Here is an 18308-nt window from a genome sequence, read left to right as displayed (position 1 = left end):
GCAGTAATTTTTTAAAATTTTACTTCTCTATAAATAATGAACATGCTTCATTAGAAAAAAAGAACATTTACTAGATGATATTCATTCCAGGATCGCTATGCAAATCAAACAAGGAAACGGAGAGCACAAGACAGGTAACGCACAGCCTCACTCTGTGGCCAGAACTGCCATGTTCGGGAGAACATTGCCAACTCCTTCCTAAGAGCGCATGGCGGCTGCGTGTGCAACCAATGAGGCCAGAGGGCACGGGCACCGGCTTGCACGGAAACCCGCGCAATTCCCGGTTGCTCTTCTCTGTGTTATGGGGCGGATTCAGCCTCTGTTACAGCTGCCGGCTGAGGGGCCGCGGGACAGACACGAGGACAGACACACGGGGAGGCCGGGAAAGGGGCGCAGGCGCACGGCCTGAGATTTCTGGGGCGCGCCAGTCAGAAGGGAAGTCATTTGTCAAGTGGAGCTCGGGACTCGGCACCTCTCTGAACATCAGCGCAATGGCCCTCGTTCTCTACAGTAGACTTTGAAATTAATTTTAAATCAACAAAAACAAGCAAACAGAAAACGCAAAGGAAACCAAGTGAACGAATTCCCCCTTGGGGCAATGCTAGTGACTCGCCCTGGGGTGCTGTCCTTGAACGCCTTTGACAAGGTCACGCGGGCTCCTTCTGGCGCCTACTAGAGGAAGAAGCGGACACGGGAAGCTGCTCCCGGGTGGCCCCGGGTTTGATGATGGCCAGGGGACAATGGGGCGCCCAGGGGCCGCCTGTCCAAGTAGCACCAGCCCCGCTCGCAGGAGGTCCGTGCGGAGCTGCGGAGGGGGGCGTGCGAGGGGGGACAGGGGGCACGGGGGGACCCGTCCACTCCCCCTCCACCGGCCGGGGAACCCGGCGCCCCCCGCTTCTCAGAGGCCTAGCCAGGTCCCGCAGCCCAGGTGGCGGGGGAGCGTCCAGATGCGTGGCTGCACGTGAGTTACACAGGACACGGGCAGCGGGGGGAGGGCGTCACGAGGCAGCCGGCACTGTGGGAGGGGGCGGGGCTCACGGAGGGGTGTGACCCGGGGGACGCGGGGTGGCCGCCCGACTCGGCAAAGCCACGCGGACAAAGACACGGGAGTCACGCGGAACTCCTGACGGAGGGAGCTCACGGGACGATTCACGCCACGCACAGGGGGTTCACGCCACGGAGTCCATGCACTAGCACCATGCCACACGCCAGAGAGGACACGGAGCGGCCACGCGCGGGACAGGCCCACCCGCGCCGGAGGGGGGGGGACGGCGCCGTCCCGCCTTCCGGCCCAGCGGAGCAGCCCGCGGCTCTGTTCCACCCCGAGGACGCGGGCGCCGTTCCAGGCCTTAATCACAACGCAGTGCCAAGGCAAGGTTCAGATCTTCATGGAGACAGAACGCGGTGGAGCAAGCTCAAAGGCGCGCGCGGGGCCCCGGGCACAGCGGCTGCATTATTATGCTTAGCCTTTGCTAGTGTGTCGGTACTGGGGCTTGAACTCAGAGCCTTGTGCTCTTGCTTGGGTTTTTTTGGTGTTTGCTTAAGGCTGCCGCTCCACCATTTGAACCACACTGCCGGTTCTGACTGTTTTGGTGGTTAGTTGGGTCTGTCTGCCTTGGCTGGGTTTGAACCATGATCTGAAGATCTCAGGCTCCTGAGTAGCTAGGATGACAGGCGCGAGCGGCCAGCGCCAGCGCTCTGTTAGTTACTCTTGGAACGAGATTCAGGGGCCTCTGCGAGCGAGTGCTCTCAGAACGGCCATTCCTTCGACACTCTTTCTCTCCTGTCACCCCAGGGGAGTAAGTTCCACACGAACGGAAGAACTGACTCTGGCTGGAGAGCCCGAGGGAGCCAGCGACACCCAATCTGGTCCAGGGACCCGCGCATCGTTTTTGCCTTGGAACTTCCTCCACTGCCCGCGCCCCCGGGGCCCGGCCCCCCGAGCTCCTCCTCCAGGGGCCGAGCCTGCTCCGTCCTGTGCGTGTGCGGGACCACGGGGAGACACTGGCGTCACGGGGGGACTGGGGTGCGGCGTGGGAGGGACACATGCACTTCACTCCCAACGCCCGGCGCTCACTGCGCGAGGTGGACGAGCAGCACGTTCTCGCCCCGGATGAAGATCTGGTTAATGTGGCGGGTGAACACCTGCTGGTAATCCACCTTGGGCTTTCGCTTTCTCCTGCGGGGCTGGCCCCGGGAGAGGGTGGTGGCCCTGGAGAAGGTGCCTCCCGCACTGGACCCCTCGGTCCGTGTAGTCCTCCCCGACAGCTCCGACCTGGACTCCTCCCTCGCGGACGCCTGCAGGGAGGAGGGCACGGAGCGCGAGCGCCGGCGGGAGCCGCGGTCCGTGTCTCCGCGGCCCCACACGGAGGCCACCTTCCACGTGGACGTCTGCGACTGCCGGGACAGCGTGGAGTCTTCCACCGCGGACTTGGAGTCGGCGTCCTTCTTGGAGGAATCTTGGAGTTTCAGCCGATCAAACAGCTGTGAGGAACGCAAGGAAGCATTAGCCGTCTCATTCCTCCCCGGCACCCCTCGTTCAACCCCCCACCCCCCCAAAAAAACCAGATTCCTCCAAGATGCACGGTGCAGCCTGCATTACCATGTTTGGCCGGTCAGTAATGGCTCGTGTATTTCTAGCCAAAACTCAAGAGGCTGCATCAGTGGACTGAATGCCGGGAGAAGAGGCGCCGGCTGGTTTCTGTGGCGCAGGATGAAAGGCTTTCAGAGCCTTCTAGGAGGTCAAATCTGGCCAGGGGCCGGCGGCTCACGCCTGTCACCCCAGCTACTCGGGAGGCTGAGGTCTGAGGGGCGAGATTCGAAGCCAGCCTGGGCAGGAAGGTCTGGGAGACTCTCATTCCCAATGAACCAGCAAAAGGCGGGAAGGAGAACCATGACTCCAGTGATACAGTGAGCAAAAATAAAATAAGCAAGTGAGAGAGCTCAGAGTCCTAGTTCAAGCCCCAGTACTGGCGCACGCACGCACGCACGCAAAGGTCATCTTGCCCGCACGTGCAGGTTGGATGCACGCGCGTGCGTCTGCGGTCCGCGGGGAGCGGACGCGGGACCAGCCAGGGCCCCGAGCGGGCTCTCCAGCCGAGCACACGGGCCGGGCCGTCCTGGGCAGTGGTTCGATGACCCCTGAACTCCCGCGCCGGAAGGCAGGGTGGTGCGGGGGGGGGGGGGGGAGGGGGGGCGTGCCTACCCTCGTCAGCGTCAGCGAAGAATCCCGCTCGTGCGCTCGGCCGAGAACTGGTTTGCGGTAGGTCTCATCCACGTCGGTAAGTGCCTAGGGGAAGAGCCCGAGGGGGACAGGGAAGAATGGCGCATGTTATTTTCATCGCTTTCTGGGGTTTGGAATACCCAGAAGACCTAGACACAAAGACCTGGTGAGTGAAAGGACAGTAGGGAGGAAGTAAATTTACTAAACAGATGAAATAGTTATTCTTCAAGGCTCAAAGTTTTCTCCTTAGTAAAATTAACACACAAGAAATTCTCTAAATGAATGACAGGAAGGTAAAACAGACTCAATTGGGGGGGACCCCGGGGGGCGAGGCAGGTGTCCCAGAGTGAACGACGGTGAATATGAAGTCGTTCATTTGCATGCATGAAAACGCAATCGGGACACCTGTTGGCACTGCTTTTCAAGCGCGGAGAGTGGGGGGTCAGTTTGATGGGGCCACGTTGTGTGAAGTATGGCAATGCCGCGACGAGCCAGCCCAGTCCGGTGTAATGAGTGTGCTAATGAACACATGTACAGGACAGTGTTTCAGAAGAGCTCAGCGTGTCCGTCCCGGCCCTGGTGAGCTGTGGACTGGGTGATCCTTGCATGGCTGGAGTTGGTCTTTCCCCGAGGGGGCGAGCACCCCCCGCCCCCCCGGGCAGACAGAAGAGACACGGCAGGCACGGCCCGCCGCCTCGGGAGGAAGGCAGAGCCAGACTGCGCGGGCGGGCTTGTGCCCCGAGAGCGCATAGCGACGCCCGCTCCGAGAAACTAGTCTACAGGTTTTCAGGAGGAACACGACGCGGGCCCTGCGAGAGAGGTGACTTACCATGTTCCAGAACTTGTCGAAGGCGACGAGGAAGCCGGTGCACACGCCCCGGAGCCCCTTGAAGGTGCGGATGTGCACGTTGACCTTCACGCCCTCGCGGATGCAGCGGTGGAGCTCGCCCAGCGGGCTGCCCTCGTGCACTGCAAGGACGAGACCGCGCGGGGTGAGCGGGCACAGTCGCCGCACTGCCGGGGCCCCTCTGGCTCGTGTCCTCTCTCGTGGGGACACCTCAACGCAGCGTCCTCATCGCCACAATCCTCCTGCGTCGCAGGCTGAACGCGAGCACCCCCCGGTCGCGTTGCCTTGTTGGGGTGCAGGTGGTAACTGCCTTGGGTGCAGGCGCCGGGTCCGCGGGCGGCAACCCCAGGCTGGGAGGAGGAGGGCCAGAGCGGCAGGGCAACGCCCAGAAAGAGCCAGAAGGCCCGGCTGTGGCTGGGAGGGCTGCCTTCCCCAGAGCCGAGAGCAGCGCTGGGATCTCCTCTCCCCTCCGGTCAGCCTCCCTCTTCCAACAGAAACCATCCTCCCAGCAGACGCCGACGCAGCCACAAGGAAACCAGCTTTGCGCTCTCAGCTTTGCTTTGGAGACTGTCATCCACCCACCCACCCATCAGTGTATGGCTGACCGGACACGGTGGCTCATGCCTGTAATCCTAGCTACTCAGGAGGTGGAGATCTGAGGATCCAAGTTCAAATCTATCCAGAGCGGGAAAACAAACAAAAACCCCAAGAACCTTTATCTCCCGTTAACCAGCAAAAAAAGTTAGAAGCAGAGGTGGTGTTCAAGTGATACAAGGCCAGCCTTGGAGGAAAAATAACAAAAAATCTGAAGTAGAGCCTCGGTACCAGTGCTCGTGCGCATGCGTGCACACACACACACGTACACACACACACACAATCGGGTGGCATGGAAGAGAGCCCTGGTGCGTCCCGCATGGGTGCCCCCCACCCTCCCCCTTGCTGAGCGGTGTATGACGGCCATGCCTCAGGAGACAGAAGGCTCCTAGAGGAAGTGAGTTGGCAGATGAAGTGGGAGTCCCGTCAGATGGGGAAATGGCAGGGAGGCCGCGTGGGAGGAGACGGGCGGCGGCAGCCACGAGCGGACCACTCCGCTTGCCTCTCTCCTAGCCGTGTTTCAAAGCCCTTCGGTAAATAACTGTATGTGTGCGCGCACGCGCACACATTTGCCTGCCTATGTGTTACAGGCTGTGCTAAACCGAAGAGCTGGGAACACCTTGTAGGTCATTACAGCTCGCGTGCACGTCAGTGAGTGGCTTTATTCTCACACAGCCAGCTTCCTCATTCATAAAGGAAGGTTTGGTTTTAGGTTACGCTCAGGAATAAGCTGCTACAATTTCCTGTCAGAGGAACTGATTAAAATGTTTTGAATCACTCCTTTTTTGTTGGCCAGTCCTGGGCCTTGGACTCAGGGCCTGAGCACTGTCCCTGGCTTCTTTTTGCTCAACGTTAGCACTCTGCCACTTCAGCCACAGCGCCACTTCTGGCTTTTTCTATGTATGTGGTGCTGGGGAATCGAACCCAGGGCTTCATGTATACAAGGCAAGCACTCTTGCTGCTAGGCCATATTCCCAGCCCCTTTGAATCACTCCTTTGGCCTGCACATTATATTGTCGCCTGCGTCCCAAACACCCGTGTTTCTACAGAGTGGACTGATCCTGCTCTTTCTAAGGGGGGGAAGAGATAGAAAACAGGGGCATTACTGTATTCCTTCCCCTGCACCCCTAAAATGGAGAGCAGAGCCAAACAGGTAGTATCTTAACAACAGCTCCTTAAATAAATGGCAAACTAGAGCACTTCAACTCTTACAACTGTCATTTTCTCTTGATTTTTTTTTTCTTCCAAAAGTTGAACCAAGTGCAGTTTAAGTGAGTATTTCTTGCTTAGGGGATCAAAAATACAACACTAGGATGGTTACTACACAAGTGGTAGACAGCCAGCCCAAGTGAGCTCAAGGCCATGAGTTCAAATCCTAGTACAGCCAAACTAATAACTAAGAACAACAATAATGATTGTTATAATAATAATAATACACTAGCATCATCCATGAGAGCAAAGTGTCAAGAGAGAAAAAAGGAGGTCCCCGTTCTAAATGAGAGCACACGTTCTAGTCTGGCCATCTCCTTGACAGGCTCTGGTGGAGTGAGCCACGTATCTAAAGCTACTCGGACAAGAAGGCCTCGGCCCTGTCCTTGAAGGACGCTGTTCTTCCAACCCCCCCCCCCCCCCCGGGGCCGCGCATGCCAAATCCAGGTCAGCTCCACCTCCCACTTCTCCCTGAGGGCTGACAATGGATGCTGGGACAGAAGAGCGCCCCGTCCCGGCTTTCCCACAGCCCCAGTCAGTCCAGAGCCTAGCCAGGCAGCTCGGTCACTGCACGTCCCCGGTCCCCCTCAAACGTCCACAGCCGCCGCTTCTCTCCGGAGCCAGGCCCTGGGGTAAGCTTAACCCCCAGCCCTGACACCGAGGTCCTGCGCTCCGTCCCCATGGAAACGGTGGATAAGCCAAGTGCACCTCCCTGGTGTCAGCTCTCGGTGTTGAGGCCACCGCCCCGGCCCCCAGCAGTTAGCGGGCATAGCGTGTGGAGACCAGGGCTCTTAGTGCGCTGCTCCTCGGTAGCTGGGCCTGGGAACTCGCAAGGCATCTGGAAAACCCTTAACCATAAGGGGTTTGCAGCCCAGGCCCTTCCCAGCCCATCCTAGGCTGGTGCTGTCACTTGAGCCACTTGAGGCCGTTTGTGGCCTTATGGTGGTTCATTGGAGCTAAGAGTCTCGTGGACTTTACTGCCTGGGCGGCTTTGAACCATGATCCTCATCTATTAGCCTCCTGAGTAGCTAGGATTACAGGCATGAGTCACTAACACCTGGCTTTCTTTTGCTGCCTGCCCACCCTCCCTCTCTTCCTTCTTATACTGGGGTGTGGCCCTCGGGCCCTGAGCTTTCCAGCCAGGCTCTCTACCTATTGAGCTACACCTCCAGCCATCTCTGCTTTCTGAGGGTATCAACTCTCTGTAATGTCACCTCATGTCTGTCATGTTACCCCCAACTTCTTTCCTCTGCTACAAGTTAACACATCCTGTGAGGAGGCTGCATATTCTGAGATATTGATTCCAGGTGAATGTTTAACCGTGGGCTGTCTGTGTCTAACAAAATAAAACCACAAATCACCCACCCACAAAGAAACATCTCTTGACAGTCTTGGGAGAAAAAAAAAACTAATAAAAATGTCAGAGTTGGAGTGCATTTCAATAACCGCATTTTGATGAAGACATATAGTCAAAATAGGGCCTCCCTAAATGGCTCTTATTTTAGGAACATTCACATTTTGTGTTTCTACTGGGAAAACAAGCTGGGCAAACCCTCGCCTGGCCAGTGGTACCCTGGCACAGTAAATCACCCAGCCAACAGCAGTACCCACCCCAGCCCAAAGCCTTGCAGGACCCCTCTCTTAATAAAACACATTGTACAAATGAAATAAAATAATCTCTGGCTCTGTGCACTGCTTCCACTCAAAAGGGAGTCATTTGACAATGTAACAACTTAATGCCCAGGCTTTAGATTCTTTCTTTGTATGGCTAAGTAGGTCACTGTGCTCCACCGGCAGATTTTTAGGACAGTTGCTATATGACAGAAGAACCCTGGGCTGCTTGTTGTTTTTTTTTTTTTTAATTAAAATTCCATTTATACAAGACCTAACTCAGCCGTCAGAAGCTCTGCTGCTCTGGGCTTTAAGGGTCTATTCTGAAGCTCTGAGAATCTCCCTCGCGCCATTGACAACCTTCAGATCTTAAAATAACCTGCATTTATGGTATCGGGAGCGTGGCAGACACAGTCCTGCCGGGCCGTCAGCGCCTGGAAACCCCGCCGGTGTCTGGGTGGCATCGTGCGCCGGCTGCATGCCACCACTAGCGATGTGGTTCATTCTGGGGACCCCAGAGACCCCAGTGGCACCGCCGGCGCGGGGGTCACGAGATTGGACCTCTCCACACCCCAGCTGGACCTCAAGACCCTACTAACCGACCGTCCCCCGAGCGCTGGCTGTCCCCCAGATCCTGCCCCCCCGGCACGCAACTTCTGTCCACGCCTCCACCTCCATCACCACGACCCCCGGTCGCCTGTGTGCCCCCCCCCGACACTCCATCACCCCCACAGGCCTGTGATGTCCGTCCCTCCCCCACCCCCCCCCCCCAAGTCTACCACCATCTCTCCAGACCCCACCCTCCTCCTGCAGACCCTCTGCAGAGCGCGCTCCCTCCGCGGATCGCCTCCCTCTCCCCGCCCCGCTCCACCCCGCCCCGGGGCTCCCGGGCGCCCCCCCGCCCACCGCCCCGGGCCGCGCGCCCCCCTCACTCACAGGGCATCCGCGTGAGCACGTTGCGCGGCGCCTTGCGGGCCCGGCCCGGCCCCGGCCGGCGCGCCCCGGCCGCCTCCTCCCCGCCCTCCTTCACCACCATCAGGCGGCGGAGGCGCTGGATGCGCTCGGGGTCCGGGGCGGGGGCGGCGGGGCGGCGGCGGGAGGGCCGGGGCCCCGCGGCGGCGGCGGCGGCGGCGGCCCCGGGGGCGGCGGGGTCCCCCGGCCCCGCGCCCCGCGCCCGCGCCCCGCGCCCGCCCGCCCGGCCCCCGGTGCGCAGGAAGCTCTCGTACTCCGCCACGTTGTTGAAGCAGGGCGCGTTGGGGTAGGGGATGGGCGGCAGGCAGGGCGCGTAGAGGGCCAGCAGCGGGTCGAAGCTGTCCGAGCTGACATCCAGCCGCGGGCTGGGCGGGTTCGCGGGGCTGCCGGCCCGCGCCGACCTCGCCCCCCACTCGCGCTCCTCCATGTTTGAAAGGCCCGCAAGCCGAGGCCGATGGGAGGAAGGCGCGCGGGGCCGCCAGAGGGCGGCACGGCGCAGCCGCGGCGCCGGCACGCACGGCGCAGGCGCGGCCGCCAGAGGGCGGCCGGGGTCCGCGCGGGGCCCCGGGCGGGCGGGGTGGGCGTGGCCTCGCGGTGGGCGGGGCCGCGCGCTGCTGTAACCTGCCCCTCCTGGCTCCGCCCCCTGGGTGCGCCTGACAGGTGCGTGCGACCCGAGCTTACAGACTGCAATGAGAATGGGGGTAACGTCTCGGGAGTGGGGCGCAAGGTTGGCATTTTCACACCCTGCCTCCAAGCCCTCAAGTGGCTACGCGTGGGCTAGCAAGGGCAGGGGCCAGAAGACGGCCGGGACTCGGTGAGGGAGGGCGAACCCCCCACCCCCCACCCCGGGCCTCACCTGAAATGCAACCCGGAGAGCCCACTTCCCAGAACTAGAGAGAGCTGCTGCCTGCAGAACGCTCCGTGAATGGATGCTAGCCAGTACTGCCCACGTGTGCAGCGGAACCCTAAGCCCTCCTTTCCTTCATGACTGCCTGGGGGGAATTTGTACTAAGAGCAGGCAATTTCTAGTATCAAAGGAAATTTCACTTTATCACTGTTTCCCGAACACCGCTGACCCTCCAGGAGAAACCAGGACTCACAAGAACCCATACCACTAGCTACTTAATAGCGTTCTCTGTGCAGGGAAACTTCCTTTTCTATTAAAATGAGTCTCCTGTAGACATTAGCACCTCATCTAACGGCTGTTTCCAGTCCCCTGCAGGCCCCTGGCCACAACTCTCACACAGATAGCATGCAAGCCACAGTGGCTGCTTGTGTGTGTATTCTAGTGTCTCCCACAGCAAGATAAATACACATCTGTGAAATGCACATCGGAAAAGATACAAACCACCACAGAGGAAAAAAAAAACACTATCCAGCAGTGGTTTCTAGGCTTTACTGGTTAAGCCAGCTCCATTGCGGCTTTAAACCACCTGAGAAAAACCTCTAAGCTGTAAAAACTGCTGGCAATCCAAGCAAAGTGTGCTTAGTCTGGGATTTTAGGACAAAATCCATCGATAGGTTTATAGTGTTTCCTAAGACCCCAGAAAGCAGAAAAGGCCTGAGGGTGGTTTTTATCTAGAAAACATCTACTTCAATGCCTTCTTGTCTCTATTTATTTTTATATAAAATACTGTCAATTTACCATTAAGTTGAATTGGTCAGCCAAGAGCCATATTGGCTTATTCTACCAGGGAGTCTATCAAGACACTTGAATGCCCAAGAGTGGTATTGGCTGACAGACATTTCAGAAGCCAGAATTAGATGGCTGAGCCCCTAATTTTCATGAGCCTGAAATCAGCATTTTAAAAACAAGCAGTCCAGGGTTGTTTGTTTTGCAGTACTGGGGGTTGAGGGCTTTTGTTACATTTTGCTTTTCTTTTTTAGGGGGATGGGGGGGTCGGGGCAGTCGTTGGGCGTGGGCACTATCCCTGAGCTTCTCTTGCTCAAGGCTAGCACTCCACCACTTGAGCTACAGGGCCACTTCCGGCTTCTTCTGTTTATGTGGTACTGAGGAATGGAACCCACAGTTTCATGCATGCTAGGCAAGCACTCTACCTCTAAGCCACATTCCCAGCCCCACATTTTCTTTCTGAGACATGGTCTTGCTACCTTTGCTGGCCTAGAACTCCTGATCCTTCTGCCTCCAGAGTTGCTGGGATTACAGGTGTGTGCCATTATACCCATCTCTGAGTAATTTTTTTTTTTGTATTGAAGTCTAACAAACCCTGGCTCCTCAAAGACTTACACAAAAGACTCACATAACCATAAGAAATCAATAAGTAGGCCTAAGGAGTTGAAACCTTTTATTTTTTTCCCTTGAAGAGATCTGAACAATTACCAAACAGGAGGCTGCATCTCTTCTTCCTGTGTGTGGGAGAGAACAGGAAGAGGGGGGGGGGGGGAAAACAAACAACAAAAAACTGGTATGGACAGATGGGGTGTCAATTAAGAGGAGGATGAGGCCAGCCATTGCTCTTTCAAAAATACATTTTCTTCTTGGCTGCAGTTCTGTGATGGGAGACCAGGAGGCACTGGGACAGGGGCTGTCTCTTAATTAATATTTAATGGACGCAAATAACCCTTTTCCTCTAGATTATGAGAATAGGGCCGGACGATGCGTGAGTCACCAGCGGACCCGCCACCTCCTCCTGGGGCGCCCATCAGCTTGCCTTGAGGTGTGCGCTGCTACCGCATCTCCACCGGCCCACCAGCGGGTGGCGCTATTGAGTCCCTCATGGACACAGGCTACCGGGCCCTCAAGAGGCACGCTGGTGCCCCGGGGGTCTTTTCACTTAGGGCCCGTCACACTGGCCACCGTCTTGCCGCAGCCTCCTCTGCGGCGGCGATGAAAGGTGTGCACCTCCGCACTGGGCCCCTCCGCTCTTCGGTTCTATTACTGTTTGGATTACATAGACGCTCCCTGAGGATCTTTTTCAGGAAAATCCAACCAGAAAGCAACCTTGACGGGAGGTTCTAGAGGGCACGGCGTATCTGTCCGTCCTCGTCTGATCTCAGGTTGCCTTTCTCTGTATATGTGCCTCTCCTCTTCTGAACCTCTTCTTAGCAAAGGGGGGGGGGGGGGAAGGAGTCAGTGGCTTGGGAAACCACACCCTGGCAAGACCACGGAGCCCACGCCGACAGCACACACTCCCCCGCGGGCAGCCACAGCCAAAGCCTCGACCCGGGGCCGGGCACAGGGCCTGCACTTCCCCACCCTGGGGGCATGGTGCGGGCCGCCCCCACCCACCGTGCCTCGGGCCTGGCAGAGATGGATGCGAGCTGTCCCGAGGGAGCCTGCCAGTCACGGAGTCTCCTGTTCGTGAGAGCCGAGTGTGGGCTCCTCTTCTGTGGCAGGTGAAAAGCACTGACAAGTTGGGGTTTTTTTATGACTCGATGCCACAATCTAAAAACGACTCATCTTGAAAGGCATGAATACAGATCTTTCTTTATAAAAATAGTACCACATTTTTGAAAAAAAAAAAAAAAGTCATGATCCAGCATTGCAGGCAAGGCGTCTGCTTGGGCAGAACGAGATCCGCCGCCGCCACCGCCCGCCCGTCTCCTCCCAGGGCCTCCCCGTGCTGAGTTGTGTCAGCAGGTCACTCCTGGCGGCGGCGGGCTGGGAGGGGAGGCAGGGAGACTTGGGGGTGCCGTGGGGAGCCCTGCATGGGTAGGCCTGCCGGGCAGCCGGGCCTGGGTCAGCTGTCGTCCTCCAGGATCTCCGGATGCTCCTTCCAGAAGGCGTCGCCGATGATGTCGCAGTGCAGCGCCAGGGGCGTGGCCCGGACCCGGCTCACCGTCATCTTCTGCCCTTCTATCTCCGTGGGCAGCTTCACCTCCTTCGTCGTGACTTCTTCCACCTGTGGGTGGAAGTTAAATGGCGACGCTGTACACTTGACAGCAGTGTTGGGAGAAGAGGACGAGGGCGGAGTTCGCTTTCACACTCGGAGACACTTCTGCCTGCCATATCTTTGTATTCAGACAGGAATGGACGTTGTTACAGCTAAAAGTACGTTAGGAACGGGCGCCCACGGCTCACGCCTGTAATCCACCAAAAAGCCAGAGGTGGAGATGAGGCTCAGGTGGTAGAGCGCTAGCCTTGAGCACAAGAAGCTCAGGGACAGCACCCTGGCCCTGAGTCCAAGCCCCAGAATGGGCAGGGAAAGGGAGAAAGAAAGAAAGATAAGAAAAACCTTCCGCGATTTTACCTACAGAGGGGAGAGGGCAGGGCATGGCTGGCTCGAGAGTGAGCGAGCTCAGCAACCATGGGGGGGGGGCGAAGGGCCTGCTGGGCGTGGCAGGAGCGGGGCTGGCACCAGGCAGGTGGACCAAGCCTGGGAGGCTCACAGGGTTTTTGTCCTAATACTCCATAGCGTCATTACCTTCTGCCACGTCAACACGGTCCCTTTCCTGTACATCAGCGGCTCGTTATTGTAGTTGATGTGGAACTCGGAAAACAGGATCTCATGTTTGTCTGCTGCCAGAGTTCCCTGGGGGAAACAGAAAAGGTTGGGAGGGAGAAGCCGGGCCTGGCCTCGATCCTCCCAAGCCCTGGCTGTGCAGACGGAGCTTCCGCAAACAGATCAAGAAGGGGAACGACCTGATTAAACACCAGTTTGGGCTTCTGTGCCAGTTCCAGGACGAGAACCACCCAGTTCTACAGCCGCTACGGATGCCAAGGGCTGAGGAAAGTCAAGAAGGGCGCATGCTCTGCCGAGAGCTGGGGGCCAGTGGCTCACACCTGTCACCCTAGCTACTCAGGAGGCGAGATCCGAGGATCCCATCTGAAGCCAGCCCGGGCAGGAAAGTCTGTGGGACTTAGATCTCCCATAACAAGCAGAAAGCTGGAAGGGGAGCTGTGGCTCAAGTGGTAGAGGGCCAGCCCTGAGCACAAAAGCTCAGGATGAAATGCCCAGGCCCTGAGTCCAAGCCTCAGTTTTGACACAAAACCACCATCCACAAAGCTACAAAGGGAGCTACAGAGGAACACAGAGTGAACCTAGAGTGGTGCAGGGGGACAGGGGGCATCCGGTGTCCCAGCTCGGCGCTCTGCAGCCTCCTACCTGGAGTCTCTCTTGGGCTTGTACTGGCGTGAGTCCAGACTTGTGTATCAGTGCCCAGAAAACAGTGTTATAAAGGTTATTGATGTGACCTGTAAGAACAAAACAAGGCCGTTTCTCTTTGCAGCATCTTTCCTACCTATCCCTGCAGGAATACAAGGGGCCTGCCTCTCTCTTTAAGTGGGGACCTCGGTGACATCCGGCGGCTTCTAAGACAAGGGGAAGGCACAAAGAAGTGGCTGCGTGGCTACCGCTCTGCTGGGTCAGTTCAGGAATGCCTTACACAAACCTGCTAACCTGGGAGTTCATCTTCTAGATACGTGCAGAGCTGCTGGGATTATCCCAGTCTCCTTCCCGGTTCTGACTAAAGCAGACTACAACAAACGAGAAGAAGTCTCACCAACACCACGGTCATGTGAGTCAAACGTCACAACTAAAATATCCACGCACGTGCACGGCGGGGTGAGCGAGGGCAGCTGGGATGCTCACACGCACCTATAATCACAGCACCTGGGTGACCAAGACAGGAGGATCCTACGTTCCGGCCCAGCCTGAGCTACATGGCAAGATCTCCCTCGAAAGTATTTGTTTTTTGTAGATACTACTATTTCAAACAAAATGCGTATTAGCCAAGCCTGGACCACATCAACACCTGCCACCTGTTCGTGCCACGCTGTATACAGTGCCACTTACAATCTGCCTGCCGCCAGCTGAGGTAGTCCTTTAAGGTTTGGTTGTTTGGGTAGAGCACGACTCTTCCATCGAAGCCCGGGGGGTACAGAAGCTGCTGGTCCTCAAAGTAATCCCGCCAATAAAACACGTAACTGGAGGCAAACTGTGAGGCCACATGAGTCATGAACTTACTTGCAAACGGAAGGCGGGAAGGGCGGGGAGCAAGAAAAGAAAACACAGCAGACACTAAGTCCACACGGATCAGACCTCTGGTGCAACAGAGAGATTACACAAACTGCTGTGAGTGGAGAGATAAAACACATTCAGCTAGGAAAAACCGTTTTAGTATTTCAGCCTGCCTCTCCCTCCGGAACTATTAAGTTATTGACTAACACCAACTTTTCTCCGTAGGATGTGATATACATTTGTGGTTTAACTGTTTTTTGTGTTTAGACGCGCTGTACTCATAACCTGACGAGTTCAATTGATACTCTATTGTATAACTACTTAAAAGCTAATAACTTTTTTTTTTGGCCAGTCCTGGGCCTTGGACTCAGGGCCTGAGCACTGTCCCTGGCTTCTTTTTGCTCAAGGCTAGCACGCTGCCACTTGAGCCACAGCGCCCCTTCTGGCCGTTTTCCATATATGTGGTGCTGGGGAATCGAACCCAGAGCTTCATGTGTAGGAGGCAAGCGCTCTTGCCACTAGGCCATATTCCCAGCCCAAGCTAATAACTTTAAAAAGGGTTTTGTTTAGCCTTTTTGAGTCATGGATAGAAATGAATGAACCACTGCTTTAAAAACACACCAATTCATTACATGATTTTTTTTCCTATAAGTGTTCCAAAATAGTGCAAATTAAATCTTACATTTGTCTATTTTACACGAATACCCTCCGTAACTGGAAGCTTAAATAGAGGGGGAAAAAGGAGTAATAGTGAGGATGAGATTGATTAGAATGTATTGTACAGCAAGAATGACTGCATAAACGAATATTTTTAAGTTTAAATAATAGTACAATGCATGCAGGAATTACACTGGCTAAAGCCAACCAGCGGATCATTAATATGTGTGTATTCACATGGTTTTTGGTGTGTTTTGAGGAAGGGTCTCATTATGCAACCCAGACTAGCCTTGAAGTTGTAATCATTGTGCCTCAGCCTCTTGAGTGGGGTATTACAGACATGAGCCACCATACCCAGCTGTTTCTAGTTTCTAGTTGCCAATTTCCAGATCAGTCTAGACCTAAGCTGATGTGATACCGAGGGGAAGGAATGAGATAAAGGAGGCATACAAACACTCAGATGAAGGACAATATGCCAGTGCTGGTGCCTCACGTCTGTAATGTTGGCAAGTCAAGAGGCTGAGATCTGAGGATCATGGCTTGAAGGCAGCCTAGAAACAAAAATCCTCAAGACATTCCTCTCCAATTAACCATCAAAAAGCTGGAAGTAGGGGCTGGGGATATGCCCTAGTGGCAAGAGTGCCTGCCTCATATACATGAGGCCCTGGGTTCAATTCCCCAGCACCACATATACAGAAAATGGCCAGAAGGGGTGCTGTGGCTCAAGTGGCAGAGTGCTAGCCTTGAGCAAAAAGAAGCCAGGGACAGTGCTCAGGCCCTGAGTCCAAGCCCCAGGAAAAAAAAAAAAAAGCTGGAAGTAGAGGGGTGGCTCAAGTGGTAGAGTGCCAGCTATTAATGGGGAAAAGCCAAGCAAGAGCACAAGGCCTTGAGTTTTGGCACAAATATATAGCAAATCCCGCAGATGTCATCTGCGGTCTGTGAGGTCTCAGTGAAGAGCCAAAGTAGGCAGAAAAGCAGGTGCTGGACAAAAAGGTTCTGCAGAAAGGAAGCAGGTTGTGGGAGTACCTGGCTCTTCGTTTAAACCAATTGGTCTTCCTCCTGAACACAAAGCTGTACTCATCGCTCTGTCCATATGCCATCACAATATCCTCCAGTTCTTCCATGACCGTCTGGGCACATTTGTTCATCAGGCAGAGAGCTCGGGGGTCATTAGGTTTGGCAAAGTTATGTTTTTCAGCAAACCTTCATAGAAGAAGAGGGAAAAGGGCCGGGATGGCTAAGTTTGTCATTGTTCACACAGAACACTGATGTGGGTCAAGGAAGATACTATAACAGCCCAAACTAGCTACAACATAACACATTTCCTTAACAAAAGAGCCATCATTTCTAAGCCTCCCTTCCCTTTTCTGTGAAAGGGAAGTAGAGAATTCACTTCATTGAGGTACCCACTGGGAGATAAAAATAGGCCGGCCTCCTATTAAGTGCTCTACAAATATCGGTTAGGATGATAACTATTAACAAGGTTCCTTTTATAACCTAAATTCCCATCTTTGTTATATTTTCTCCCTCCTTTCCGAGTCTCCAATCCAGTCTGTGCGGCCTGTTCCTGATAACCATAACGCCAAGCCCACACATCTCTGAACAGCACACAAAAAGACATTGAACAGGAGAGCTGGAAAGTCAACTTGCCAGCCTAAATAAGCGTGACTTAAAAAAACAAACACATTTTTTCCTTAAGTAGTCATTCAACAAATCCGTTTTGGATACAATGCATCTTGATCGATGTCATCCCTGTCATCACCCTGTCCCCTCCCTCCCTCCCGGCCCAAGCCCTCCCCTCAATTTTCTTAATTCCACAGGATAAGCAATGACTGTTTGGGTTGCATCCCCGCCCTCTTCCTCTCTCCCACGATGATACTTTCCCCCAACCAGGTTCTCGCTAGGAGGTTCTGTCCACTTCACATGAACACCCCAGGCCCGCTGCTCGCTCGCTTTGTACCCTGCGCCCCCCCCCCCCGTCCCCCCCGCCCCCTCCACTGAACGCCCCTGGACAAGCCAGCCCAGGGAGCCCCGTCCCAGACCGCGGGCCGGGCGACGCTCCACGCCGCACGCTCATTGGCTGCCCCGTTACCGCGGTAACCAAAGCCCCCGCCCCCCCAGCTCCGCTCCCGGAAGTGCCGGCCCACCACGCGGTCCCGCGCCGACCGAGCTCGCTCGCTCACCGGTGGAAGCTCCGGCCGTCCAGCCGCACGACCACCCAGCAGTGAGGTAGGCAGGTGTCGTCCGCCTCGAAGTTCCGCACGTACTCGAACTTGCTCTTTGCCATGGTCACCCCCACTCTCAGGTACCGTCGGAGACGGACGGAAGCCGCGGCCGGGCGACGAGGAACCCGTGCGGCGCCGGCGGCCCACATTCCCCGGGGCGGAAGGGAGCGGGCCGCCTAGCCCCGCCCCGGAAGCTGCGGCGGCTCTCCGTGGCCGCTCTAGCCGCCGCGGAGGTCTTCGTCTCGCTCTCCTCCCCGCCCCGGAGCGCTGTTCTCAGTGGCGCCTGCGCGCTTTCCTCTCCTCCCCGACCTGCGAGGACGCTCACGAGCGTGTGCGGATGGCTACTGTGAACGTGCATTTGAGATTCCTTTTTTTAAATTATTTTTTTGCCTCTTTTAGGTAGCATATATTGATGCGTTGCAGAAAAGGCTGAATATGTGAGTTGCCTGCGAGGTTACCGGGCGAGGAGAGCGCGCCGTGGGCCGTTTCCCCGCGAGGAAGGAAGGTGAGTAACGAGGCCGGCTCGGACGGACGCCTGGATGTGTCCGGAGAGCCAAATTCCTAGCTCCAGACCGAAGGTCACGGACATGGGCGGCCTCTGTCCCCCCTCACCCCAGCCCCGGTCTCCAGAGGAATCGAGGCGTCCGAGACGATGGTGCAGAGAGGGGCGCGTGGGCGCTCAGGGCGAGCCCGCAGCAGGAGGTCCGGCCTGCCCCAGGACAGGGCGAAGAGGAGGAGGAGGAGGAGGAGGAAGGCCTAACTGGCGTTGAAAGCGTACATCTGGACCGCAGAAACGGAGTTTCAAGTCATGAAAGTGACTGGAAGATGAAGGGGTCCACTCACAGTATCAGTCAAAGCTGAAATCAGAGCGGCTGGGCCTCAGGGGCTCATGCCTGTGGGTGAGCTCAGGAGGCTGAGGTCTGAGGATTCAGGTTTAAAGCTAGACGGGGCAGGACAGTCCAGTTAACCAGCAAAACGCTGTTAGTGGAGTTGTGACTTGAGTGATGGCGTACCGCCCTTGAACAAAAACAAGCTGAGCAAGAACTCAA

The 18308-nt window shown here is 56.2% G+C and overlaps 2 protein-coding genes across 3 annotated transcripts; both read right to left on the bottom strand.

The window, feature by feature from the left end:
- Positions 1–1771: 1771 nt before the first annotated feature.
- Positions 1772–8883, bottom strand: Lsm11 (LSM11, U7 small nuclear RNA associated). The gene is made up of 4 exons (XM_048334118.1): positions 8421–8883; positions 4053–4192; positions 3206–3289; positions 1772–2484 (listed from the first exon to the last, which is right to left on the bottom strand). Exons 1-4 carry the CDS (start codon positions 8881–8883, stop codon positions 2074–2076), a joined length of 1098 nt encoding a protein of 365 aa, XP_048190075.1. The 3' UTR covers positions 1772–2073.
- A 2822-nt stretch (positions 8884–11705) lies between these two features.
- Positions 11706–17409, bottom strand: Thg1l (tRNA-histidine guanylyltransferase 1 like). Of its 2 annotated transcripts, XM_048334219.1 has the most exons (6): positions 17218–17409; positions 16061–16237; positions 14213–14382; positions 13523–13611; positions 12842–12949; positions 11706–12319 (listed from the first exon to the last, which is right to left on the bottom strand). In XM_048334219.1, the coding sequence occupies exons 1-6, from the start codon at positions 17406–17408 to the stop codon at positions 12158–12160; spliced, it is 897 nt and encodes a 298-aa protein (XP_048190176.1). In that variant the 5' UTR covers position 17409; the 3' UTR covers positions 11706–12157. The 2 variants fall into 2 exon arrangements, with proteins under 2 accessions (XP_048190176.1, XP_048190177.1); XM_048334220.1 differs by lacking the exon at positions 17218–17409 and having other exon boundaries at positions 14213–14291; positions 16065–16127.
- Between the last annotated feature and the right edge of the window lie 899 nt (positions 17410–18308).

This window comes from Perognathus longimembris, chromosome 25, assembly GCF_023159225.1.
Source record: "Perognathus longimembris pacificus isolate PPM17 chromosome 25, ASM2315922v1, whole genome shotgun sequence".
Taxonomy (NCBI): Eukaryota; Metazoa; Chordata; class Mammalia; order Rodentia; family Heteromyidae; genus Perognathus; species Perognathus longimembris.
This window is presented reverse-complemented; position numbering and strand designations above follow the sequence as displayed.

Excerpts from the sequence above, each read along its gene's own strand:
- Lsm11 (XM_048334118.1), bottom strand. The coding sequence starts at position 8,883 with ATGGAGGAGCGCGAGTGGGGGGCGAGGTCGGCGCGGGCCGGCAGCCCC. Across the intron at positions 4,193-8,420 it reads CGTGCTCACGCGGATGCCCT|TGCACGAGGGCAGCCCGCTG; the intron begins GTGAGTGAGGGG and ends TCGTCCTTGCAG. Across the intron at positions 2,485-3,205 it reads CTTCGCTGACGCTGACGAGG|CTGTTTGATCGGCTGAAACT; the intron begins GTAGGCACGCCC and ends CGTTCCTCACAG.
- Thg1l (XM_048334219.1), bottom strand. The coding sequence starts at position 17,408 with ATGTGGGCCGCCGGCGCCGCACGGGTTCCTCGTCGCCCGGCCGCGGCT. Across the intron at positions 14,383-16,060 it reads TGGTTTAAACGAAGAGCCAG|TAAGTTCATGACTCATGTGG; the intron begins GTACTCCCACAA and ends TCCGTTTGCAAG. Across the intron at positions 12,950-13,522 it reads AAGCCCAAGAGAGACTCCAG|GGAACTCTGGCAGCAGACAA; the intron begins GTAGGAGGCTGC and ends TGTTTCCCCCAG.